This window comes from Heteronotia binoei, chromosome 2 (genome assembly GCF_032191835.1).
Source record: "Heteronotia binoei isolate CCM8104 ecotype False Entrance Well chromosome 2, APGP_CSIRO_Hbin_v1, whole genome shotgun sequence".
NCBI classification, from domain to species: domain Eukaryota; kingdom Metazoa; phylum Chordata; class Lepidosauria; order Squamata; family Gekkonidae; genus Heteronotia; species Heteronotia binoei.
Genome location: NC_083224.1, coordinates 160,909,986 through 160,937,262, shown reverse-complemented (window position 1 = coordinate 160,937,262; position 27,277 = coordinate 160,909,986). Strand labels below are relative to the sequence as shown.

Genomic DNA, 27,277 nt, shown 5'->3' with positions numbered 1-27,277 from the left:
GTAGATTAAGAGTAGCATTCAGTTTCCCTGATGACATATTGTCATGTAAGAGGACATGAGTAAAGCTTACCGCTGGAGATGCATCTTGGAGTGGGGGACCAGCCATTTTTTGTGCACTTGGTCTTTGCTTCCTGTTGTTCAGGATAATATCCCATATCACAGGAAAATGAAATGTCATTGCCTTCTATGAATTTATGCCAGGTCAAATAAACAAAATTACCATGTGGAAACCCTCTTCTGTGTTCACATTGTTCTAAAGCAAACAGAGTAGGAAGAGTTTTCTACAAGGGAAATATTCACAACTCAAATTCTATTAGGGAAACAATTTACAAAATGCATCCTTAAACCTTTAAAGAAAAAATAGAAGTCATTGCAGAATTTGGCTGCTTTTATAGAAAATGACGTGATACAGGATGGCTGAGGAACAGGAAAAGGGCAGAGAAGATGCCCAGACAGGACAAAGAGATGCCCAGTCTGCAGATGCTTCAGAGGCATCCATAGAGGACACAGCCATCACAATTTAGCCTCTAAAAAAATTCTCATGAGAACCTATAAGTGGAAACACTTATAAAACATGTAATTCAAATGTATGTAGTCACATATCATTAGAAGGGCATGAAGGCCCAAGAGACACTGTAGAAAAATTTGTGAGGTGTTTCATGAGGAGCCCCCCACTCCAATTTCTTTCAATGGACAAGTGGGAAATTTGGAGGGGGGGAGAAAACTCCAATAATATGTTTTCCATTTGAGAATTAATGAAAAGCTTTTAAGACAAGGTTTTACTCACTCAGAATATTCCTTTGTAATACACTTTACAACATTAGATAATGACAAATGGGAACCCGTAAGGACTTGTGGGAGACATCTCATTTTTCCCTCCCTAACTATTTCCTGTTTCTCTTTCCTGAAACCCACATAGCATCTCTCCTTTTCCTGCCTCCTTTTCTTCTTCAGTTAGGGGCCTTGAGATGTCCTGGAATCACAACAGATCTCCCACTACAGAGATCAGTTACCCCATTAGGATTGCCAGCTCCAGGATGGGAAATTCCTGAAGATTTGTGGGTAGAGTCTTGGAAGGGTGAGGTTTGGAAAGGGTAGCAATCTCAGTAGTGTACAGTGCCATAGAGGCCATCTTCCAAAGTAGACATTTTCTCAAAGGAACTGATCTCTGTCATCTGGAGGGCAGTTGTAATTCCAGATGATCTTCAACCCCCAGCTGCAGGTTTGCAACGCTAGTTTCCCTGGAGGAAATGACTACTTTGGAGGGTGGAGTCTATGATATCACACCCCTCTGAGGTTCCTTCCTTCCTCAAACCCCACCTTCCCCAGGCTCCACCCCCCAAATCTTTAGGAATTTCCTAACCTGAAGTTGGCAACCCTATCTCCTTCCCACCCAACAGCCAACCTACCTTTATTTGCTCCTCTGTCTTAAGCGTACCCCCAGCAGCCTCTGCCTAGGAAAGTCATGGCTTGTCTATGTGTTGCTGGCTGTTGGGCTAGGCCCGTGTGTATGGTAGGAACCCTCAAGGACTTCTGTGGTAGCACCTCAGTTTCCCCTGTATCCCTGTCCCCACACTCTTTTTCTCTCCCATGGTCAGCCTCCATATCCTCTACCCTTTCTTTGCCTCATTTTCTCCTTCTCAGCCATTCACTAATCTCCTTTTTATCTGCCTCCCATCTTCAGTTATATTTATTATTAATTTATCTCATTTATACTCCTCCACAAGTGGGGAGCAGAGCAACTTACATTATTTGGCTATCTTTCTTTTTATCTGCAGAAAACCCCTATGAGTTAGGCTGAAAGTACGTGACTGGCCCCAAATCACTCAGTGAGCTTCCACAAGAAAATGAGAATTTGAACCCTGGTCTCCCAGATCCTACTCTGAAGCTCTAACTGCTGCACTACACTGGTTTTCATAGGGTGACTGCTGTTGATGCAAGCAGCCAAGCCTAGTTGAGTCATTGGGTGGTATCAAGTCACCCAACAGTTGCCTTGGGTTCCCACCCTTTAGGTGGAACCTGAAGATCTCCCAGTAGGTTTGCCAGTCCCCAGATCCAGACAGGAGAACCCCTGGTTTTGCAGGCTCCTCTTTGCCTCCAGTCAGCTGACTGGTGGGGAAGCCTTGCCCCAACTGCCACTATATGCTTTTAGCTCTCAGGCAGCTTGCAGCTACTTCTGTTTTGGAAAGTGTGTGTGTGCCTTTAAATCTCCATGTGACTGAAGATTGGGGAAGATGAGCAGGAAAAGCCATGTGTTTGTTTGTGTGTGAGAGAGCAAGAAAGTCCGATCTTTTCAGAGGCTGTGTAGTAAAAGCGATAGTAAAGAGTTAATGAGAATCTGAGTATGGGATAGAGGAAAACTCCACCCCCTAGACCTCTCTCTCCATTATTATTTTTTTTAAATACAACAGATTGTTACATTCAGCAACTCTGGTGAATAAAGCTATCTATACCACTGCCCCAGGGAGATCACAAAATTGTGGCATGCAAACTGTTTGTTTTGGCAGTTGTGTGTGTGTGTGTGAGAGAGAGAGAGAGAGCTCTTTCATTTTAGTGGAAGCTGCTGTGGAACCATTTGAATGCAAAAAAAGAGGAGGAGGAAATGAAGACTGTGTTCAGGGGAACTGTATTTTTATTTATTTTTTTTAGGGAATGGGAAAGTCTCTCGGCTCCATCCCCAAAGTCTCCAGATAATTCCTGAGTTGGACCTGACAACCTTTTCTCCCAGAATTACAACTAAATTCCAGATGAGATCGATCCCCTTGGAGAAAATGCCTGAATTGTCGAGGGAATTCTATATTCAGCTGAGGCCTCTCCCCTCCCCAAACCCTGCACTTCTCAGACTCCACCACAAAATATCCACAAAACATGGAGATGGCAACCCTAGTCAAGCCTGGCCCTAACAAGTTTTCCCTCAAAGGTCAAAATAGGCCTGGGAAGGGCCTTCCCCCTTATTTTTTCCTCACATAAACCCAGCCTGGAATACTGAGGTTGCCTAGCAAGAACCACTGATGAAGTCCATTATTAAAGCTGCAGGTGTTGCTTTTATCATTTTTGGTTTTTTAAAATTCCCCAATGTAGGATTGTTTTTTAAGATATCGCATTTTTCTGTAAATCTTGGACCCTTTTCAGGTTTGTTGACCTCTCCTACTATGCCCCTCAGCAGCAGGTTTGCTTATTTAAACAAAACCTATTCCTCGATGTACACTGGAAGTTTTGGCAACTCTTCGTTCATGCATATTCTCTGTAAGAAATCTGTTGCAAAGATCTGCTAGTTTCTATGAATTCCCAGCATCATTAAAAAAAAAAAAAACTTCCACTGCTTTTCATTGTGGTAACATAAGGGAAAAGGCACTTTTCCTCTTATATCACTGCAAGAAAAAGAGGCAAAGATGTACTGCTTTTGACTGACAGGTTGGGATTCCAGAGAAATAGTAAATCATGGTACAAGATTGTTCTAATGTCATCGTGCTACAGAAGATTACCAATTACCATTTTTTGGAAGACGCCTGAAAAAATCCCCCAGTGGTGCTGAAGGAAAGCTGAAGGGAATTGGAATCTGATGGAGGCAATTTGTCACAAAATTCCCATGTGGCTGCTCCTTCTAGAAAAGGAGCAATGGCAGGGAGACAGAATGCTTACCATGTAGATGCTGCCATCTAAAATGTGTTTTTAACTGGGAACAACAGCCAACAATGTGAGCTGTCACAATTACTATTTTCAGACAGAAACCTTAAAAAGTTTTCAGCAGACACCTAAAGGACTGAAGTTTTAGAGTTTGCAAGAAAATGTTTTAATACATAATCATTTTGATTCCTAGTTGCTTAATAATGGAAGAACACAATGAAAACATGTACTTACTAAAGCATTTTGGTTCTGGATTCCATCCAGATTTAGTGCATGTCGAACGTTGCCAGATCTCTTTATTTGCTGGCAAGAAGCCATTGTTGCATTTAGTGTCAATGTAAGCTCCCTCCCTTTTTGGAAAGTAGAAATCTCTGTAACGCCAAGGGTATCCAGATACTACTATATTCTCTCCTTCTGGGTAGTTACAGCGTTTTGCTTTGGAAGACATGAGAGAGAAAAAGGTAAGATGAAGATAACAGTATTCCACTTTTAGATCATTTTCCTTAACATGTTGGGGGCAGTAACACACATGGAAGATGGAACCCAGGGGAAAAATAGGAAAGAGGGCTGCACTAGAGAATGACAGATAAAGTGCAGAGAAACTAGTAAAAACAAAGATGGCCTTGGCTTAATCAAGGAAAGGCTGTAGTAAGTGAATGGGGAAAAAAGAAGAAATCATTTTAAAATAGGTCTGTGATCTGCAGTCAGGAACTCCTAAATTGAGCAGGTGGTGGCAGCATGCCCTAGTGGTAGAAAGAAGATAAGCTCCCTTCAGGAGCTCAAAAGGGAGTTGATGGGACCGGGTCTGAAGGCAGAATTGTGTCGGTTTCATCACATTCCTCACTAGAAATGGCCCATTGTGAAGAAAAATACACTAGGCTCTAAAAAGAGGCTCTAGGTGAGTGCCCTCCCAACCTTGCTATCTTCCCACCCACCCAAGTGAAGGCATTCACTCCCTCCCACTTCAAGAGCAGCTAATCTCTGGCATCTGGAGAGCATCTGGCATCTGGAGTGGCATCTGACATCTCAGAGAGGCCTGAGAGGAGCAGAACAGAGCAGAGCAGCTCTGAGAAGCTGAGACAGCTGGAGAAGTTGCTGAGAATTTCTGAGTTTTGAAAGACTTCATTCTGAGGCTTGTGTGACTGCTGAAAAGGCTGAGTTGTGATAGCTGGGGAACTGCTGTATGTTTGGGTGAGTGGGCTAAAGGTGAAAGTGATTGAGAGTGATTGTTGATGACTGCTTAGGAGTGGTCTGCTCCACCCTCTTTGCATTTTAAGCTGCGCCTTGCCAAAGGCGCGAGCCTTTGGCGCAAGCCGAAGGGCGAGAACTAAAGGGCTTTTGGCCTATGGTTCTTCGCCTAGGGGCTTCCTAAGGACCAGGAACCCAGATCCCTGATTTCCTTGTTCTCCCAATAAGGTAAGTTGACCTTCCAGAAGGGGAGCCACTTAAACAACAGCATTTAAAGAGGACTGTATATTTTTATATTTATATATATATATATATATATATATATATACATACACACACACACACACACACATAGACAGCTGGGTGGCAAAACCGCGTATTGACCGTATGGTGACTTGCCTGCCTGGTGCGAAGGTAGCAGACATTACACGTGTAGTAGATAGGCTGATAGACAGTGCTGGGGAGGAGCCGGTGGTCGTGGTGCATGTTGGCACCAACGATGTGGGGAAATGCAGTCATGAGGTCCTGGAGGAGATATATATATATATATATATCTCATGAAGGTAGAATGCCAGCAGGGGGTGGAGGCTTTCCAGTGTTTTGCACTGAGTGTCACATGTATGACTATCTGCCCACAGGACAGAAGTCTTGGGTGTGTGCTCAATGTAAGGAGCTCCTGGTCCTCAGGGAACGAGTTCGTACCCTTGAGGCAGAGGTGACTGCCCTGGAGAAGAGGAGATGGTCAGTTAGGCAATTGGGGAAGACTCTCGGGGGCGTATTAGATAAGCCCCACTCTGACTGTGGCAGCCCCATTGCTGCCAGAGAGCATGAGGGTTGAGAGGGAACAGGGCACCTTGCTGAGGATAAGGGGAATGCGCCCTCAGAAGGGACCTCTTCTTCGGTTGGTGAGCAGGTATCCTATCGCGCCAAGGAACCATCCCTGGGCAGGGGGAGAGGGGGGGTCTTGGTAGTTGGTGATTCGATCCTTAGGCAAGTAGACAGCTGGGTGGCAAAACCGTGTATTGGCCGTATGGTGACTTGCCTGCCTGGTGCAAAGGTAGCGGACATTACGCGTGTAGTAGATAGGCTGATAGACAGTGCTGGGGAGGAGCCGGTGGTCGTGGTGCATGTTGGCACCAACGATGTGGGGAAATGCAGTCATGAGGTCCTGGAGGAGAAATTTAGGCTGCTAGGTGGGAGACTTAAGGCCAGGACCTCCAAGGTGGCCTTCTCGGAAGAGCTACCTGTTCCATGTGCAGGGCAGGAGAGACAGGCGCAAATTAGAAGTCTCAATGTGTGGATGAGACGATGGTGTAAGGAGGAAGGGTTTAAGTTTGTTAAGCACTGGGATGCTTTCTGGAACAAGCGGGAGCTGTACAAAAGAGACGGTCTTCACTTGTCTCCGGATGGAACCAGGCTGCTGGCGATTAAAATCAAAAAGGTGGCAGAGCAGTTTTTAAACTAAATCTTGGGGGAAAGCCGACAGGAGATGAAACGTCTCTGGTTTGGGAGGACTCGTCTCAAAGAGATGAAGGGTTGGCTGCTATTTTTCTACCGGGTAACGGATCTGAGTTGTCCACTGTGATGGTGACAAACAGTATGGACTGTCTGCCAGATTCTCGAGGCGGCAGGAGGGAGGTGGCGGGCCTAGCTTGCCTGGGAAATTATAGATGTTTGTATGCAAATGCTAGAAGTGTCCAAAGTAAAATTGGTGAATTGGAATGTTTAGTGTTGGGAGAAAACACAGACATTGTGGGAATTTCAGAAACTTGGTGGAATGAGGAGAATCAGTGGGACACGGTGATTCCTGGATATAAGTTATATCGGAAGGATAGGGAGGGAAGGGTTGGAGGTGGGGTGGCTCTGTATGTCAGAGAGGATATACGGTCCAGTAAGACTGAGGTCAGAGAATTAGATTCCCTTTTAGAAATGCTTTGGGTTGAAATAGAGGGCCCAAAAGGAAATTTAACTATGGGAGTTTGTTATCGCCCACCAAATCAAAAGAGAGAGGACGATTATAATATGATGGAAGGATTAAAGATAGTGGCTAAACGTAAAACCTGTGTCGTAATAGGTGATTTTAACTACCCGCAGATTGATTGGGTCAATATGTGTTCCGGTCGAGAGAAAGAGATTGAGTTTCTTGATGCTCTCAATGACTGTGCTATGGAGCAGATGGTCTCAGAACCTACCAGGGGTGGGGCGATCCTGGATTTGGTCCTAAGTAATGCCCAAGACTTGGTGAGAGATGTAAAAGTGATTGCGCCGCTTGGGAACAGTGACCATAATGTTATTGATTTCACTGTTTGTATAAATAGGGAGTTGCCCAAAAAGACCGCCACAACCACCTTTAACTTTAAAAGGGGTAAATTCTCTGAGATGAGGAGGCATGTGAGGAGGAAACTGAAAGGAAAGGTAAATACGGTCAAAACCCTTGGGGAAGCTTGGAGACTATTTAAAACTATAATCCTAGAAGCTCAGATAAAATACATACCACAAGTTAGGAAAGGCACAAACAGGTATAAGAAGAGGCCTGCGTGGTTAACAAACGAAGTAATGGAAGCTGTAAAAGGTAAGAAGGACTCCTTTAAGCGGTGGAAAACCAGTCCAAGTGAGATTAATAAAAGGGAACACAGGCTGTGGCAAATCAAATGCAAGACTGTGATCAGGCAGGCAAAAAGGGACTATGAGGAGCATATTGCAAAAAACATAAAGACCAACAATAAAAATTTCTTCAAATATATTTGAAGTAGGAAACCAGCCAGGGAAGCAGTGGGGCCCTTTGATGACCATGGGGTAAAAGGATTACTGAAGGAGGATGGGGAAATGGCTGAGAAGCTGAATGCATTTTTTGCCTCCGTCTTCACCGTGGAAGATGAGAAGTGTTTGCCTGCCCCAGAACCACTAATTTTGGAAGGGGTGTTGAAAGACCTGAGTCAGATTGAGGTGACAAAAGAGGAGGTCCTACAACTAATAGACAAATTAAAAACTAATGTCACCGGGTCCGGATGGCATTCATCCGAGAGTTCTGAAAGAACTCAAAGTTGAACTTGTGGATCTTCTAACAAAAATCTGTAATCTTTCATTGAAATCTGCCTCCGTTCCTGAGGACTGGAAGGTAGCAAATGTCACCCCCATCTTTAAAAAGGGTTCCAGAGGAGATCCGGGAAATTACAGGCCAGTCAGTCTGACTTCAATACCGGGAAAGTTGGTAGAAACCATTATCAAGGACAGAATGAGTAGGCACATTGATGAACACGGGTTATTGAGGAAGACTCAGCATGGGTTCTGTAGGGGAAGATCTTGCCTCACTAACCTGCTACATTTCTTTGAGGGGGTGAACAAACATGTGGACAAAGGAGACCCGATAGATGTTGTTTACCTTGACTTCCAGAAAGCTTTTGATAAAGTTCCTCATCAAAGGCTCCTTAGAAAGCTTGAGAGTCATGGAGTAAAAGGACAGGTCCTTTTGTGGATCAAAAACTGGCTGAGTAATAGGAAGCAGAGAGTGAGTATAAATGGGCAGTCTTCGCAGTGGAGGACGGTAAGCAGTGGGGTGCCGCAGGGCTTGGTACTGGGTCCCATGCTCTTTAACTTGTTCATAAATGATTTCGAGTTGGGAGTGAGCAGTGAAGTGGCCAAATTTGCGGATGACACTAAATTGTTCAGGGTGGTGAGAACCAGAGAGGATTGTGAGGAACTCCAAAGGGATCTGTTGAGGCTGGGTGAGTGGACGTCAATGTGGCAGATGAGGTTCAATGTGGCCAAGTGCAAAGTAATGCACATTGGGGCCAAGAATCCCAGCTACAAATACAAGTTGATGGGGTGTGAACTTGCAGAGACTGACCATGAGAGAGATCTTGGGGTCGTGGTAGATAATTCACTGAAAATGACAAGACAGTGTGCGTTTGCAATAAAAAAAGGCCAACACCATGCTGGGAATTATTAGGAAGGGAATTGAAAACAAATCAGCCAGTATCATAATGCCCCTGTATAAATCGATGGTGCGGTCTCATTTGGAGTACTGTGTGCAGTTCTGGTCGCCGCACCTCAAAAAGGATATTATAGCATTGGAGAAAGTCCAGAAAAGGGCAACTAGAATGATTAAAGGGCTGGAACACTTTCCCTATGAAGAAAGGTTGAAACGCTTAGGGCTCTTTAGCTTGGAGAAACGTCTACTGCAGGGTGACATGATAGAGGTTTACAAGATAATGCATGAGATTGAGAAAGTAGAGAAAGAAGTACTTTTCTCCCTTTCTCACAATACAAGAACTCCTTTCCCACCTTTGGTAGCCTTTTCCCGCCTCTCCCATAGCCTCCCTGGTATCAGGGAGGAGGGGGAGGGGGAAGAGGAGCCCCAGCAGCCAATCCAAAGCATGCATTTGCAAAATGCATTCCAAATGCATGCTTTGAAGGGCTGTTGTGTAGCTGATCCCCTACCCATCAGCAACATTGTTGTTCTTTTGATCTTTTGCTTACTTGGGTTAGCACTGTTGTCTGGCCAATCATAGAGCAGTGCTATTTTTTGAAACTGCTCTCTGTAGGGCCAGAGAACCTTTTTAAGGAGTCTGCCTGGCTGGACTCCTCCATTGCTGCTGTGTTGGTGTGTGTTGGTGTGAGAGAGAGATTGTGCTGTGCTGGCCCTTGGCCTCAGCTGCTGATGCTCTCTCTTAACCTTACCAGACTTGCCTGGAGTAGAGAAGACAAGGTAAGACAGTCTTGGGGTTCTTGTTTTTATTTTAGTTGGTAAAAGGACTTTTTAAGACTCAGAGTCCCTTTACTTATCCAGATTTGGGTGGTGGGTAGCTTATTTGGGGTTAGGGGGCTAGGGGGTTCTGCTGGGGGAAAGGGCATGGGGTGGGGGGGTTTTGCCAATTTGCCCATATCTTACTTTAGTGAGAGGACTTTTAAAAGTGCAGTGTCCTTTTACTTTTCCTGAGTTGGGTGGCTTGGATTTCTTGGGGTTAGGGTGAAGGTTTTATTTGGGGGGGAGGGTTTGGTAAAGTTCCTGTATTGTTAAAAGTTAAGTTTTTTCCTGTTTTAAAAGGATTCTGTGTTTGATTTGTTGCTGCTGTGTTGTGCTGCTGCTGTTCCTTTTCTCTTCTGGTTCTGGGTCTTGGGGGGAGCTGTTTGGCCTAATTTTCATTGTTTAAAAGGCCACTTTTTTAACAGTTGAGTTTCTTGGCCTTCTCCTGTTGTCCCTTTTCCTGGCTCTGGTTTTTTTTGGGGGGGAAGCTGGCAGAAGCTGGTGAGAGACTCAGAACCAGCAGGCTTGTTGTGCTTGGCCAGCTCTCCCCATGTTGTTTGGGGCAGGGCTGGAGAGCTGGAATCAGTAGATTGTGTATTCTGTGGCAGGGAAGCTAGCACCTGGGTGAGAGACCCAGAACCAGCAGGCTTGTTGTGCTTGGTCAGCTGTCCCCATGTTGTTTGGGGCAGGGCTGGAGATCTGGCATCTGGGTTTGCTGCAGCCATGTCTGCAGAGCAGACCTTGAGCAGATTGTGTTTTGTGTGGCAGTGACGTTGGCAACTGGGTTTATATTGGTTCCAGGCCAGCAGGGTTCATAGAGTAGATAGAGGGATGTAGTGCATTTGGGTCCTATAGTAATTATCTGGTGTGAAGTTAGGTTTGGCTTTGGGTACCCCAGGAATTGGACCCCCTGGTCCAATTCTTTTTTGGTCTTGTGGGTTTTGTGTGGGACAGTGCCCTGAAGCTACACAGCAGTTTGGGGGGCTCTCCTCAAAACCTCCTGCTCCCCAGAGCCACTTTTCCCACAACAATTACAGTGAGGAAGTGGCTCTAATTGGTTTTTTCTCACCATTGGGAGCAGTGTTCCTTTTGGGGTGCCCACTGATGGGTGCAGTCTTTTGGGGCCAGGGGGGTTTCATGCTGGGAAGTCCCCTGAAGCTGCCCTGCAGTTTTGGGGCCTCTCCCTCAAACCCCTCTCTGGCCAGAGCCACTTTCCCCACAGCAATTATAGTGGAGGAAGTGGCTAATTGGGCTTTCCCCATCATTGGTGGCAATGGCCCTTTTGGCCCATAGGGTATAATGGTGGAATGGGACCCCCTGGCCCAATCTTTTTTGGACTTGGGGGATTTGTATGGGAGAGTCCCCTGCAGGTCCCCTGCAAATTTGGGGGCTCTTCCTCAAACCCCCTCCCCTCCAGGCGGCTTCAAATATACCCTATTTGCCATTGATTTCAATAGCCCATAAGGTATAATGGGGCCATATATTCGGAAATAGCCGCGCATCTACCGTATATGTGGCTATTCCAACTACGAAATTCAGAAATATACGGGATACCATATCCCACCCACCCCCCGTATACTTCCGAATCCGTGTACTTCCGAATTATTATTTTTTTTTTTGCACATCCCTACTTAGCATCTAGCAGTTGGCAGAGGAATAAAAAGCAGGAGTAAGCACATAAATATCCATTACCAAAATGTTAGAGAAGCTGTAAATAACGGAATGCTCATTCTTAAACATAGTAAATCTTGTGGTAATGTTGCATATGTATTTACAAAGAATGTAGCAGTAGACAGATTCTTAAAGCTGAGAGAAATGTTGAAGCTAGTAGTCTGAGACATGAGGAGGGGTGTCAGAGTATACAGTCATAAGACCGCAGCTAGAGCTGCAATGATCTACAGGACAGTAGATGATCTAGCTGACAGTTGACAGCTGGCAGTCCTCCAGATTGCATCAGCAAGAATGATGTAAGGGGGAAGAGTATAATGACTCAGCACTAAGCTGATTGGATAATGAACTGTGCTGAACTGTATAAATGTAACGTAGCCCAGTGCTCCATGTGGTGGATGGATTGTGGTTGTATATGCAGAGCACTTTGTTAGTCTGTGTAAATATCTGTAAATAAATATAGTATATAGTTTGCCTAACAGCAGCTGTGTGCAGACTTTATTCCTTCGAGTCTCAAGAGATGACACACTAAATGCCAACAGGGAAAAGGTCCTTTTGACCTTTCAACCAAAGAAGCTCATCTGGTGGGTATGTGAGAGAGGGCCTTTTGGGTGGTAGTTGCACAACTACAGCACAATCTTACCAGGGGGTGCACTTGTCCCCCCTCACTCCCCATCGTTAGGTGGCAGCTGAAAACTGTTTTATTCAGGATGGCATTCAACTGTTTACAATAATAATTATGCATATTTGTTCAGGGTTGTTCAGAGTTATATGAATCAGAAATCTGGAAAGTTTGGTTTTATTCCATACCTTTAATAGGCCTTTTTCTGATTTTCAATTGCCTTTTCTCATCACTATTATATATGGGCCCTGCTCTTCAAGGATATTATTTATTATTTTATTTATTAGATTAGATGTGTCAATTGCCCAGTCCCTGCCTAAGCAGGGCTCTGGGCAATGTGCAACAATATATAACATAAATATATAATTAAAATACAATAACCACAGAATTAAAACATACTTAAAAATACCTAAAGGACTCCAAATGGTTTACTTCAGTTTTCAGCTTCTCGTTCTGGACTGTACCACCATCTTGTGGGCAGGGGTGGGGGGGAAAGGAGGGACATAAAAGAGAACAGGAAGGGTACCACTGCTAGGTATGATAGAGCCCATTGCAGAACATCTCCACCTTGCAGGCCCTGCGGAATTGTATTAGGTCCTACTGCCCTAGAACTGACTATTTGGCCTTTGACTCTGGAGAGATCACTGCAAGGGTGAAAATTACTTACAGACACATTTTGGTTGTGGTAGCCAGCCATCCTTAGTGCACTTGGAAGTTTCTTGCTGGTGTTCAGGCTCATAGCCAGGATCACACTGTATCTGGATTGTGTCTTCATCTGAGTACTGTTGGCGATGAGGACTGACCATGCCATTACTTACTTCTGGATGTAAGCATACAATTTCTGTGGAGGAACAGATGTTTAGCCAAGAGAAATCTGGTAAAAAAAACCTTCACACTTGGCTCTTATTAGTCATCTGAGACTGATTTCCCACTCACCCTACGCCGCTCTGATGTTCCTCTTTTCAGCGTGGTGTCCTGATTTCCCACTATCTGCCTCAGGGCTTCAGCTTGCATCAGCATTTTTGTGCAGCAACAAGAAACTGTTTTTTAGCAGTTTCTGTTTACCGTGCAAAAATGCCAACGCAAGCTGAAGCCCCAGGGCAGATAGTGGGAAACCGGAAGGATGCCACGTTGTAAAGAGGAACGTCAGAGCGGTATAGGGTGAATGGGAAATTGGCTATAGTGTCACCACCACTAGGTAACATGTGATACATAAATGGATTTTTAGTCCTCCTAAGACATTGGCTGAGGTTTAGAAAGTAGTGTGTTTATTATGACAGTGTATAAGGTAATATTTATCAGGAAAGGTTAGAGATGCAGGGTGTCCTTAGGCAAGTTATGACGAAAGAACAGGAATATGCTGCTAGTTTTCAAATATTTAAATGGGTCTCAGAAGTACAGATCTTCATTTGGACATTAGTTAAAAACCAAGGAACATAGGCCTAATTTTTAAATATATTATAACTAAACCAAATTAAAAGATTGACACCATTCAGAAATAATTTCAAAAGGAATTTAATCTTTAATACAATTCTCCCCAAACAAGCAATATGCCAGGCCTTTTTAAGCGACAGAACGGCAGGGTTTTTTTGGTCATTAGGGACCTTCTTGCCACACACCGCCCCCCCCCCGCCCGGGTTGCTTCTGAGATTCCTTCTCTTTTTCAGGGTTGCCATTCAAGAACAGAGCATCCTCCATATGCTCCTCCTCAGCCCTTTTCCAGTCTCTGATAGCCAAAAGGCCTTGCAAAACCTTCCTCCATCACCCAAACCTGGGAAGGGGGTTGGGAGATGTCCCCAGGAGGTTTGAGGCTTTACCCCTTCCAAACAACTGCTCTAGGCCAGAGGGCCCCAACCTATTTTGTTCCAGGGACCGGCCCCAGAGCCAGCAGCCACCCCCCCCCGCAGCGCCTCCTCCTCTGCCCCCATTTCCTCCTCCCTCCTCTTCCCCACCCCCCGCAGCCTTGCCGCCCACCCCCGCACAGCCTCACTGCCCCGTTTTTACCACTTTGAAGCCAGGGATGGTGGAGCACCTTCCAGACTGACCTCCCCCCCCCTGCTGTTCAGCTGATCCAATCAGCCAGGAAAACCACAGCAGCTCAGCTGTGTCAGCGGTTGCTTGCCACTGCTGCCGTGGTTTCCCCCCGCTGATTGGATCAGCTGATCAGCAGGGCGCGGGAGAGGTCGGCCTGGAAAGTGCTTCATGGCACCTTCCCCGGCCTTAAAGTGGTATAAATGGGGGAGGGGGAGGCTGCACAGTGGGGTGAGCGGGCAGCTGCATGGCCCACTTGGGAACAGGCCACAGACCAGTACCAATCCACAGCCCTGGGGGTTGGGCACCCCTGCTCTAGACCACCATTTGGCTTCTAGGGTGCATCCTCAGAAGTTTGCCACTTAGTGTCTTGTCAACAATGGCACTGGCAAGGTCTTGGCATTTGTTAAGGTCTTAGCCCTTCAGAATGTGAGAGCCGCATCCTGTGCCTTGTGGTCTCTGTAAGGTACAGCAGTATTTTAAAAATGGCAGCATTTTTTAAAAGTATTTTTAATAAATTTAAGAATAAAAATTATCAATTTGCCACGTCAATGAATCACAGCTCACTTTTAAATTAATTATTAGTTTAAGAGACTATGTGCTACATCCCTAGAAAATAGAACCATACAGCATAAATCCAATCTCTTCTTCTTCCAACAACCAGAAGAAATGTAAGCATTTATATGGAACCTCTCATAACTTGGTAACCAGTGCTTAACAACTATACCAACTGATGGTTGAAGAAGAGATAGTTTTGCTCTGACTGTGGACTGGGAAGGAGGCAAAGAGGAGTGAGAGAACTGCAGAAAATTCCCATTCAAGCCAGAAAGGGACAGAGCTTCTAGTCGAGAGAAGTAATCCCTGCCCAATACAGGTGTGCAACCCCCCCCCCCCTTTTTGGTATATTGAATCCAAAAAGCACTGGATGAGGTTTAAAGTTTCGTTTCTGACCCTTAAGGCTTTTAACTGTCTGGGACCCATGTGCCTTCCAGACTGTCTCTCCCAGAAGAACTTTATACTCAGGAGATAACCTTCTGGTGGACCCCAGCCTGAGAGAGATCTACGTGGTGGAACTCTCTGCCAGATAACATCCATGCCCTGCAGGATCTGCTACCTTTCCACAGAACATGTAAGGCAGAGACATTCCACCAGCATTTGGTTGAGGACAGCGGCAGCTATAACATAGTCTGGCACTCTCTCTTTCCCATTTCCTCCAGCCTCCCTCCCCTACAAGGCTGTGTCATCTCCTGCAAACTTTTCACCATCAGATGGGTTGGACTGCATTAAATCTTTAGGTATATTTTAATTTTGGAATTTTAACTGTAATTTATAAATTGTATTGGAATTTTATTGGGCTGTACACTACCCTGAGCCCTGTTTTTCAGGGGAGGGCAGCCTAAAAGTCTAATTTAATAACAAATAATATCAGTATTTCCTGATATTATAGGGTGTCCTATCATTTACCCCCCCACACACACACACACACACTGATTGCACTGTACTGATTCCTTGAAACCAATATAGCCGGGATTTGAACACCTGGGTTGGAGTAAGTAAGCCTAATCGATCTTTTAATACCATCTATGCTGCCCAACTTAATGTGAGCTATGGCTTAATTGTCTTAATTCTAAACTGTTTTAACTATTTTAACAGTTTTAAATTGGTTTGATTGTTTTATTGTGTTGGAAGCTGCCCTGAGCCCACTATGGGAAAGGGCGGCCTACAAATCTACGGAAATAAATAAATATTTCCAAATCCGAAAACCGGTATGGTACTTGGATTCAGGAAACCAATTTTTTTTCCAGTTCCATTATACACTTTAAACACCTTTAGAGTTCTCCAAGCTGCAAAGTGGCAAAGCTTGGAGAAGGCATTTAAAAGAACCGCTATCCTTTAAAATGCATTTAAGTCTGTGTATCTGGTGATTTCAAAAATAGGACTCTGCCTAAAAAAAATTGTTTGGATAGACAAACACGATCTAAATTTGGCTGAATCAGTACCCGAAATATACTGATAAGGTATTTTCTGGGTATTTTTTTCAGCTGAGATTTAGCTGAATGCACACCCCTACTGCCTGGTAAGGGAGATAACTCTTAAAAGAGGATAAATCGCTCGTCTGTATATATAGAAGGATTTTGGGAACCTGGTTGTACATTCCTGCCTTTTAAGTGTAAAGTGTCAGTGAAATTCAGAAACCTATGTTCATGAGTTAAAGCAGAAACTGAATAAAGCCTCTCTCCTCAAAGTTTCTTACTTGTTGGCAATATATTATCTGGATTTAGTGTGATAACAATTCTTATTATCAGTTCACCTCATACATCCTACCCCTGATTCCACTTGACCTTTCCCCCTTTACGTTAAATAAAATATTTTATTTATTTTTGAGTTTTCAAGAGCCTCTCATGTGCCATTACAGAAGTAAAATATAAGTAGGTGGTTTTGTCTTTTCTCCCAAATCCCTGGATTAGTCCAGTATCAAAATATGTGATAGTGTGGGACAGCCATAGACCAACAAATAAGAAGAAAATAGATGCAGGGGCTGCTAAGCACAAAAGAACAAAGAAAGGGAAGATTCTGTAAGAGAGTGAGAGAAGATGGTGAGATCACCAGGGCTTTTTTTGAGCAGGAACACATAGGAATGCAGTTCTGGCTAACTTGGTGTCAGGGGTGTGGCCTAATATGCAAATAAGTTCCTGCTGGGCTTTTTCTACAAAAAGCCCTTGAGATTGCCATAGCAATGTCCATTGGACAGAAGCAGCAAGTCTGTAAACCAAACCTGCTGAGGTTAGAAAGAAGTGATTAGAATTCAGTGAATGTCCTGAGCCTGAACTCCATCCAGCACCTTCCCACAGTCAGGGGAAGCATGGGGAAAGCATAAAAAAGGGATCTGGAGAATATCCTGTTGTGTCCTGCTCAAGAACAGAAGTGGTGCTTTGACATGCTGTGAAGTGGCAAATAGGTCAACTGAAGGGTACCCCCACTTCTGGAAAATGGGAAGGATTACATTTTCTGGAAATGGACCACTTGTGTGAGGGTGAATCTATCCAATGTATCTGTTGTGGAGGCAATATGGCAATATGGATTGTATGAAAGGAGATGTTCTGTCTTGTCCATTTCCAGATGTTGTAGCCTTCCTGCAGAGAGATAATGACATTATTCCACTCTGCTTGTTGAGATAAAAGGTGCTGGTGGTGGTGTCTGTCTTCACCTACATGTTTTTGTTGTGGAATAAGTCTACAAAGGAAGCAAGAGCATAGAAGATTACCCTTAGTTCAAGAAAATTTATGTCACTACTAGACACAAGTTCAGACAAAACACTTTGCACAATGAGCTCCTCAACCCAGGAGAAAGGCGTCCTTTGTAACCATTTGGATAGGAAATTGCATTCCAAAAGGTACTCCCATTAGTAAATTGGCATCTACAGTCCACCATGAGAGAGATCTAATGATATCTGGACTGGGATTGGAGAGCAAATTGAAATTCCTCAAAAACAAGTTTTTCAAGGGTCATAAATGCTGCCTAGCTAGAGGGACTACTGCTGTTATTGAGGCCATGAACCGCAAAAGCCACTGCATGTGAACACCAGAGTAGAACCTAGATTTGCAGAAACACCAGCTGGCAGGAAACTTTATTACCTTTTATGACTATCCAGATCAAATGGCCAAGCCACACTGTTTTACCATGTGATCACAGCCAGTTTGCCCTCTAAATCAACAAACTGCATGTATTTCAGCCCACAATACCTGATCTCCTCATCTAATAATAATAATAATAGATTTTATTTATACCCCGCCTTCCCCGCCAAGGCAGGCTCAGGGTGGCTTACAGGAAATGGCAAAAGCCATGTTAAAACAATAAAACAAGATGAAGTGTGCTTAGAGAGCACACGAAAGCTTACGTTCTGAATAAAACTTGGTTGGTCTTAAAGGGGCACTTGACTCCTACTTTGTTCCAGAGTAGAACCAGTTAGACTTAAATTTGGCAATCAATGCCTTAATAGCACTAAGACTTCTGGGGGAGTTAGTAAGTCCCTCCCACAGAGGTATCTAAGTCTGCACCAATGAAATGAATTAAGCAAGGGGTCAGTTTACATTATCCCTAATTAACTGCCAGCTGAAGGTCAGCAACCACACAAAGGATAAGTGATAGGTGGTGTGACTGCAAGTCCTCAGAGAGTGCGGTCAGTAACAAATCATCCAAACGGGGAAGGGAGTGTAATCCTTTGACCTGGAAATGAAGGTAGTTCCTGTGATCAGGGTGAATAGAAACATGGAAATACACAACTTTTAAATCCAAAACTCTAAACTACCAATTTAATTTTAACGTCTACAAGGGAAAGGGAAATCAATTGAAACTTCATAACAGATAAAAACTTGTTTAAGTTGCATAAATAGAGAATGGGGCAATGACCTCCAGCTTTCTTAGGAAGAAAGGAGTAACAGGAATTTTAAAAACCCTTTAGAAACAGCAGAACTAGGAGCTAGCTGACAGCACCCTTTCAAATGAGTTCTGCAACGGTGTTGCTTAAATGGTTATTGTTACATTCCTCTCTGTAAGGAAGAGGAGAGCCCAATGGGGGAATTGGGACAAACTCTAATTTGTAAAAAACAAACACCCCCCCCCCCTTTTTTTTTAAGGTAGCAAAAACTCAGGAATCAGTGATGAAATTCTGCCAGGTGTTCAGAAAATATGCCAGTCTGTCCAGGGAGAAACAGGTGGAGGGTAGGTGCTGTCATATTGTCAGAATACTGCCTTCTGTCTTTGATCCTTAGGAGAGTGCACTTGAGAAGGCTTTGGTCTGGACCTGGAAAGGCATCCCTTTCCCTGAGTTTGAGAGGAATAATGGTGGTGATGCCCAAAATAGGAGGAATGTGCTTCTGGTACCTCAGCTACTGGTGGAAATGCTCCCTTGGGGTGAAATGTTTGTCTGGCAGATTGTGACAGGGCAGCAGTAACAGATCTAGCAGTTTGCTTGTTCTTTTTAATCTGCTCCAAGGTTTCATTAGTCTTAGTGGGAAACAAGTGCTCTCCCTCAATAGCATATTTTTTTAAATCTTAGCCTGGATATCTAGAGGCAAGGCAGTGAAGTGTAGCCGAACAAACTGATGGAACAATACCAGAAGCCCTAGAACATACTGAGCAGTCCACTACGTGTCTCCCCACATTCATTTGCTGTTAGAAAGGCATGTCGTCTCAGAATACAAACATTTGGCAGCTGAATGCTGTTCTTCTGCTAATGAATCAATATGAGAGGACATACCATATCAAAAGAAAAGCTAGTATGAAGCCATTATTGCTTGCTAATTTGTATTAGCGTAATAAACATTTCTGCAAAAAGCATCAGTCCTGGGACTGATGTCTGGGACTGCACACAAAACAGAACATGAATAATGGTCATCTGTGTCAACTCTCTGCCATATTGCTGGTATTATGTCCTGGTACCCTCTGAGCTCTATGTGTGCTGGCCTTGAAGATTGTCTGGAAGCTAGAGTTGGTATAGAGCACTGCCCACCCAATAGTTTTTTGTTATTGCCCCCCTTTAATTTTTAAAGGGACTAGAAGTGCAGCCTAACAGCTGATGCCTACTAATAGTTGGTTGGACCAGAAACCACTGGGGAAAATGGGGAAAATATTTTCTATAAAGCTAGGTCTACCTTTAGGAAAAATAGGGCCATTTCCTAGGTGTAGGTTTGTCCTGTCTACATCCCATAGGAAATAATGGCTCTGTTATTTCCAATGGTGGCTAGACCTGGGCTCTGAACACCAATAGGGTGAAGGGAGGCTTGCCTGGTCAGCATCTGAAAATGGTGGGCAGTTGGCTGGGGTGGTGGGCTGCCCTCCCAGAAGGCTCTGCTGCCAAGCAGGTATTAATCAGGCTTTCATATTCCCATGAGGCTTTGCTTCCCCACTGAATTTAGAGGACGGATTCCTATACTCCTAAGAGGCTTGGCTGTTCAGTCAAGTTTTTATACTCTGCTTTTCTTTACCTTAAGGAGCCTCAAAGTAGCTTACAATTGCCTTCCCTTCCTCTCCCCATGTCAAACGTCTTGTGAAGTAGGTGGGGCTCAGAGACCTCTGAGAGAACTATGGCTGACCCAAAGTCATCCAGCAGGCTTCTTGTGGTGGAGTGGGGAATCAAACCCAGTTCTCTAGATTAGAGTTTTCCACTCTTAACTACTACACCACACTGGCTCTGAAATAGACCACAAATAGACAGCCAATGCAGACCTTTCAGCACTGCTGTGATATGATCCCTGTATCCCACCCCTTAACAGTCGCCTGGCTGTGTCATTTTGGACCAGATGAAGTTTCTAAACCATTTTCAAAAGCAGCACCATATGGAGTGCATTATAGAAATGTAACCTGAAGATAATCAGTGCATTGGTCACCAAATTATAAGAGGTTCCATTTGAATGCTTACATTTCCTCTGGCTGCTGGAACAGAAACTATACCTGGAAAGGTGCAGTAGCCAAACATTTACTTCACTCTGATCTTGTTACCTTTACATTCAGGAAGCACAATTGGCCGTCCCCTGCACTGGAATTCAAAAACAGACTGGGCATGATTTGTTGCGAGGACGTGTCCAGGTTTACAACTAAATTCAATAGAATCGCCACGTGGAAGGTACAAAGTTTGAATCTCATCTCCATTTGACCTCAGTTTCACGCTTATGTTTTGCTTTTCTATCTCAGCCAATGACATAACACAGGGCTCTGAGATTAAAAATCAAACAAACAGAAAATGACTTGTTAATGAAGATAGTCTTGTATGGATTAATCACAATGCCTTCCTTTGAAATAGTGCCAAAACCTAAAGTAGGCAGTTCCCCTCCTCACACAAGCATAGAGGAGTTTGGTGCTCAGATTTGTTAACAGATATGAAAAAAATAATGGCAGCAAGACTTAGGGCCAAACTAGACATTAAATCTTTAATGAGTTGTGATGGTAACCCCAACTTGAGTGCCATTCTTTTCAGTCAAATGGCAGTTGCTGGGAATTAATTTCTCAAGGGGCTTGATTCAGATCAGCACCACACTGTGCAGGGGAAGGCTGAAGCTCATCCGCTACACCCACAAGATCCTGATCTGAATCAGAATCCCTAGCAGCTGCTATCTGACTAAAGAGAACAAGCTAAGGTTTGAACTGAGGATTGATCCACTCTTTGCCGCAATACCATACCAGGAAGAACATTGATATGACACTTCCCCAAATACAGAAAAGGACCTGTAGCTGTAACATTACTGGATCTATCCCACAAGCAAGCCAGATGAGCAAAAGAAATTAAAGAAGCAGTTTCAGAAATATTTTAAAGAACTGTCACAAATCAAACAACCATTATTTTTCTTCTTACCTAAGCAGACAGGCACTTTTGTCCAATTTCCATTGTCACAAAAAGATCTGCTTTGCCCTTCCATTGTGAAATATTGTTGGCATTTGAATTCTACCGAAGAGCCAGAAGTGTATTGTTTCTGAGATAAAGCTGTGATGTCCCCATTCTCAATAGTCGGTGAGCCACTACAGTTTTTTCCTCTTTCTAACAAGTGACAAAAATGATTTTAGCCATGTCATTTCAGTATTTCTCAAAAAAAAGTTCCATTTTGATGCTGCCCACATAATTGTGAAAGAAAATTAAGTGCAATAGCCAAGGGTCAGAGCTGGGCATACATAGCTAGACAATTTGATCAAATAAATTTGACTGCTTAGGACTGGTTGCATCCATTTGTTACTGGACATTGTTAAACCAGTCTCCAATTTTACTTTTTGCTACACCATTTGCTACACTTTACAGATCTGGCATGTATTTAATAACATTTCCTGTTTGGCTTGTTGTTTTATATTGTTATATTGCTTTAATTGTAAGCTTCCTCAAAAAGGACTCTGAAGAGACAGCATTGAACTATGCTAAATAATAAATAAAGATCAAGGAGATCTTTAATAACATTTCCTGTTTGGCTTGTTTTATATTGTTATATTGCTTTATATTTATATTGTTATATTGCTTTAATTGTACGCTTCCTCAAAAAGGACTCTGAAAAGACAGCATGGAGATATGCTAAATAAATAATACTCTAGCCAAATCAAGTAAAGGAATATATTAAGAAGTAGATGTAAACTGGAATAAAGAATTGAATACACAAACCCTCTGTACTCCCATTGTATTCAACAGGATGTATTTCATTGAGGAATATTCACTAATGTGCACATAAATCAGATATAAATGAAACCATGGCTTAGTGGTAGAGCATTTGCTTTGCATGCAGAAGTCCTAGGTTTGATCCCTGGCATCCCGTGGCACCCTGTGGCATTCTCATCAAGTCAGGCATGATACAAAATACCCCTGCCTTAGAATCTGGACAGCTGCTTCTGGTCTGATTAGACTATACTGACCTTGATAGACCAATGGTCTGATTCAGCCTAAGGCAACTTCATGAATTCAAGTGCAATTTTATGTATGAATGCAGCTGGAATGTAAATGCCCCCCCCCCACTTTTGTAAAATTTCCTAAATAAAATATTTTCCTTCTCAATTGATTACAACTTAAACTAAAGCTTACGGTATGATAATCTGTGACTATACTGTATGAAGCCAGAGGACAAAAATAATGGTGTACAGGTTACTGGAAGTCATTGTTTTGTTCTGTTCTGGGGCTGCATCAGGCTTCTGTTCTGGAATATGTCAAATACAAAAACAACAGCCACCTGAAGAAAATCTGGCAGTGACTCAGGACAACCATGTTATTCAGTCTCTTACTAATGAATAATATTTATTTGTATTTAGCCATAGGCCATTACAAACCAAGGATAAAATCAATATAGCCTCTTATTACAATCATCCCAACCCTGCAAAATCTGAAACTTTTGCCACATTTTGCTATTATAAGCAGTGTCTTTTCATTAAAGGTTGGTGAATAGAAAGCAGAGGGGTGTGAAAGCTAATTTCACTCACATGAGAAAGTCAAACTGATAGAGGGATATGAAGAGTGATTACAGACAGACCACTGCCACATCAAACCACCCGAAAGAGAGCTGGTCCAAGAGGGGCTGTGGTCAAGATGGGGGTGGCAGGCAGATGTGTGCATGTGGGCGCACTTTTGTGACCTGCCTGCCTCCCATCCCCAAGGTGGCTTAAAACACCCAGCTGTTATCACCCAAAGTGTTCTGTTGAGTGAAGAATCATTTTCAAGAGAGCTGGAGAATCTAAGAGGATGTGAAGAGGGGAAACTTGGGGAATACTGGCATTCAGACTGGAAAATGAGAGGCTTTTAAATAATCAACAGGAATTTATCACCTCTGTCAACATATTTACCAGAGATACAGGATGGCAAATCCATGTGCCCATCAATACATTTCCTGAAAGAAGGAGTTGAGAGGACGTAGCCTTCCCTGCACAGAAATTCCAGTGTCTGATTATTTGGAACAGCAACTGAATATCTTTGGCCACCAGACAAAAATAGATTTTTGGCTTCCAGCTGTTGCTTTCTGATAGTACAAGGTGCTGAAAAAAAGGGGGGGGAGCAAATTAGGGTTTCTAACTTTGAACCTGGTAGAATTTGGGCAGCCTAGTTATTCAGTGGACTGGTGGGGAGGAAGAAAGAGTAGGGCATCACGAGTCTTATTTCAGCTGTACAAGAATCATGCTTATTTAGAAACATCATGTTAAATTATATTATTAGACCCTGCATTGAGAGCTGAAAACAAGTTGCCAGTGGGTCTCTACTAATGACAGGGTCATAGCAGTCTATCCAATAAAAGTGACCAAACATACCATGTTAGTTTTGTCATTCACATGAAATGTAATCGTAAGCATTAAGGGTTTTTTAATGGGAGAAACACAAGTCATTTTTTAAAGTATTCAATGCATGTTTTAATCTAATTAAGAGATATAGGCGTAGCCCCATCCCATTATAGACAAGTCTCTCATAGATGAACAGTCCATCAGGATTATCAGCACATGATGCAACCCTAATCAGAGTTCCTTCTTCCTGGTCTGGGACTGAAGAGGGACTAGGCTGTTGTGTACTGCTGGGAATAAGTAGCCTCTGTTTGTTCTGTAAATAATCATCTGCTGGGAATAAGTAGCCTCTGTTTGTTCTGCAAATAATAATCTTGAATGGTGTGAAGAGGGGCAGGTGGGGGGGGGGGGCTGTGCCAGCCCTTCTGTTATAAGGGACTTTTGAAAAACAGCAACAGACTAGAACCATATAAACCTAGCATCAGTAGTTACTGTATTTGGTAAGAAGACAAGTACACCCTAAATACTTTCCTCTGTGAGTGTGAGCCCCTTTACAGTTGGAGCCCAAAACTACACCAATAAACATTGGTATATGAAAATGACTCCCCTCCACCATCCTTTGTTCTATGTTTAAGGAACTTCTGGCTTCAGTTTTTATTCTGGCCAAAGCAAACAAATACCAATTCTACTCAAATGGACTGCAATTGAGTAATAACTTCAATATAGGTAAACATTGAGAATGCTCAAGAAGAGATTGATTATAATACCTGGTGAGCACTTTCCCCCATTAATTCTGAATACTTGTACAAAAACAGTTTAAATGTTCCATATTTAGTACAGAGGTTCTACAGCAGGGGTGGCCAAACTTGCTTAATGTAAGAGCCACATAGAATAAATGTCAGATGTTTGAGAGCTGAAAGACAAGGAAGGAAGGAAGGAAGGAAGGAAGGAAGGAAGGAAGGAAGGAAGGAAGGAAGGAAGGAAGGAAGGAAGGGAGGGAGGGAGGGAGGGAGGGAAAGATGGAGAGAGAGGTGGAAAGACAGCAACTTTAACACCAGCTGGCTTGGCTTGAAGTGATTTAAAGAGACAAATGCCTTCTCCAAGCTGACCAATGAGGTGGTAGGGGTAGGGGATTCAAGAGCCACTCAACATGTGTGAAAGAGCCACATGTGGCCCCCAAGCAACACTTCAGCCACCCTGTTCTACTCCTCTTCAGGAGTAGAAAGGAGCAAAAGTACAGTAGCAAAGCTTAACAAAACTTGTGGCAGGATATGAGCTTTCATGAGAGATGAAGTCAGCAATGGCTCACATAAGCTCGTACCTTGACACAACTTTGGTTAATCTTTAAGGTGCTGCTGCACTCCTGCTCTCTTCTACTGCTACAGACAAACATAGTCTGCCCATTGAGAGGACAGAGTTGCCAGGTCCAGCTTAGGATATATCTGGGGACTTTGGGAGTGGAGCCAGTAGCAAGATTGTGACAAACATGATTGAACTCTGACAGGAGTCACGGCCATTTCATTTAAAAGGACCGTGCTCCTTTTAAATGCCTTCCCTGCATTGGAAATAATGGATAGGGCACTTTCTTTGGGGGCTCATAGAATTGGTCCCCCTGGTGCAACCTTTTTGAAACTTGGGGGGGGGGGAGTGGAGTTAGGAGAGGCACCAGATGCAGTGCTGAAAATTTGGTGCCTCTGTTTAAAAGAAACAGCCCCTACAGAGCCATAGATACCCACAGATTGATTCTCCATCATACCATTATGGGGACTAGTCTCCATAGGGTATAATGGACTGCTCAGTGGACATTTCCCTTCCCCCCTCACTTTCTGCTAACCCTGAACTGGGGGGGAGGACCTCCAAACCAGGGGATCACCTGCCTACATCTGGGGATTACAAATATCCAAAATTGCAGAAATAGTTATTAATATTAATCTCAATACACTTCTTGTACAAAATGAATCATATGATGATGATGATATTGGAGTTGTACCCCACACTTCACTCTAAATCTCAGGGTCTCAGAGAAGCTTACAGTCTCCTCTACCTTCCTCTCCCACAACAGACACCCTATGAGGTAGGTGGGGCTGAGAGAGCTCTCACAAGAGCTGCCCTTTCAAGGACAGCTCTGTGAGAGCTTTGGCTGACCCAAGGCCATTCCAGCAGCTGCAAGTGGAGGAGTGGGGAATCAAACCTGGGTCTCCCAGATAAGAGTCTGCGCACTTAACCACTACACCAAACTGGCTCTTACAAACTATACCAGAAGCCAATATGTTCATAAATGAAGACTCTATTCCGGTTTAAACACAAATGCCACCAAAGGTGGAATGAATCCTACTGTCCAATAACGTATTTTGTCTTCACTTCTTAGAGTTCTAAGACCTCCTCTGAAGAATATACAGATACTGTCCCGAACACAGAATTGACTAAGAACTTGTTTCATATTTTACTTCTTCCCAGTGGAACCTCTGCAAGGATTCATAAATCAATATGCAGTTTCCATTTTATCACTCTCATTCAGTAACCCAGCATTCACCGACTCTGGTACAAATCTTGATTTATAAAGCCTTGCAGAGGTCCTGATGGGAAGAAGTGAAATATGGAACAAGTTCTTAGTCGACTCCTTGTTCGGGACAATGGGATTTATTTATTTTTGGTGGCATTCATAATAACTATTTTTGCAATTTTTGATATTTTATTTTGTTATTTGGGATTATGATATTTGTAGTATTTTTCCTGTGCCTTCTTGTGTAACTCTCTCCCTCTTTCCTGCACCCACCTGGAGACTGGCAACCCTATGAGAGGATCTCTAGATTGTGATTATGTTCCATATCTCACAAATATTACAGAGAAACTCTCAGAAGCCATCCTAAACAATCTCTTTCCAACATTAACCTTATGAAAAGGAAAATGAATATGGCATCTTACCCAAACACTTTGGTTCAGGGGTCCACTCTGGTCCTTTGCATGTTCTCCATTCAGGCCCCTCCAAGGCATATCCAGGGAAGCACCTGTATTGCACTCTATCACCATTTTGATACTCAACTTTTTCATCACTTACAATCTCTCCAAAATCAATCCCAGGTGGTTCGTTACACACTAGAATGATATTTAGCAAACTCATAATAATCACCTTTGACTGAATTCTGTTTCAGAATTTTTGTCATCTTCAAAAACCTTCTCAAATGTTATAAAATGTTTAGTGATATTCTTTCAGGGATTTCAGCGGTATTCTTGGTTACTCATTCATGCAAACATATTTTTCTTATATATCAACTTTATTTCCATTGCCAGGTGTTTAAAAAGACAATGATTTTGTTCCTAAGAACAAACCGCACATTATTTGTTTGTTTTGTTTGATTTTAATGAATTGCCCCATCCTGGCTAGGGACAGGCTCTGGGCAATTTGCAACAAAAAAAAATAAATACAATAATATAAAACCAATAAAAGCAATTAACTAAAATAAACCATCAACTTCCACAGCATCCTATTAGCATTCTTGTTATCCAGATTACCAGATATGGCATGGGGTGGCCAATTTAGGTGGAGGGGGGTGCCAACTCAGCAACCATCGCTGTCTTAATTAAAAGTCTGGCAGAACATCTCTGCCTTACAGGCCTTGTGAAACTGTAAAAGATCTTGCATGGACCTGATGTTCTCTGGC

The 27,277-nt window shown here is 43.3% G+C and overlaps 2 protein-coding genes across 2 annotated transcripts in view; both read right to left on the bottom strand.

The window, feature by feature from the left end:
- LOC132567367 (complement factor H-like) overlaps positions 1-27,277 on the bottom strand; it is a 121,086-nt gene that overhangs the window by 21,124 nt on the left and 72,685 nt on the right. The window contains exons 18-19 of the mRNA XM_060233041.1: positions 12,520-12,693; positions 3,862-4,062 (exon numbers count right to left, since the gene is read on the bottom strand). Coding sequence (XP_060089024.1) covers positions 3,862-4,062; positions 12,520-12,693 — 375 coding nt within the window. The remainder of the gene's footprint in view (positions 1-3,861; positions 4,063-12,519; positions 12,694-27,277) is intronic.
- Positions 1-27,277, bottom strand: part of LOC132566875 (complement factor H-like) — a 29,886-nt gene that overhangs the window by 1,634 nt on the left and 975 nt on the right. The window contains exons 2-8 of the mRNA XM_060232370.1: positions 26,541-26,711; positions 23,190-23,378; positions 21,235-21,417; positions 20,385-20,597; positions 12,520-12,693; positions 3,862-4,062; positions 71-253 (exon numbers count right to left, since the gene is read on the bottom strand). Of these exons, the coding sequence (XP_060088353.1) occupies positions 71-253; positions 3,862-4,062; positions 12,520-12,693; positions 20,385-20,597; positions 21,235-21,417; positions 23,190-23,378; positions 26,541-26,711 (1,314 nt within the window). The remainder of the gene's footprint in view (positions 1-70; positions 254-3,861; positions 4,063-12,519; positions 12,694-20,384; positions 20,598-21,234; positions 21,418-23,189; positions 23,379-26,540; positions 26,712-27,277) is intronic.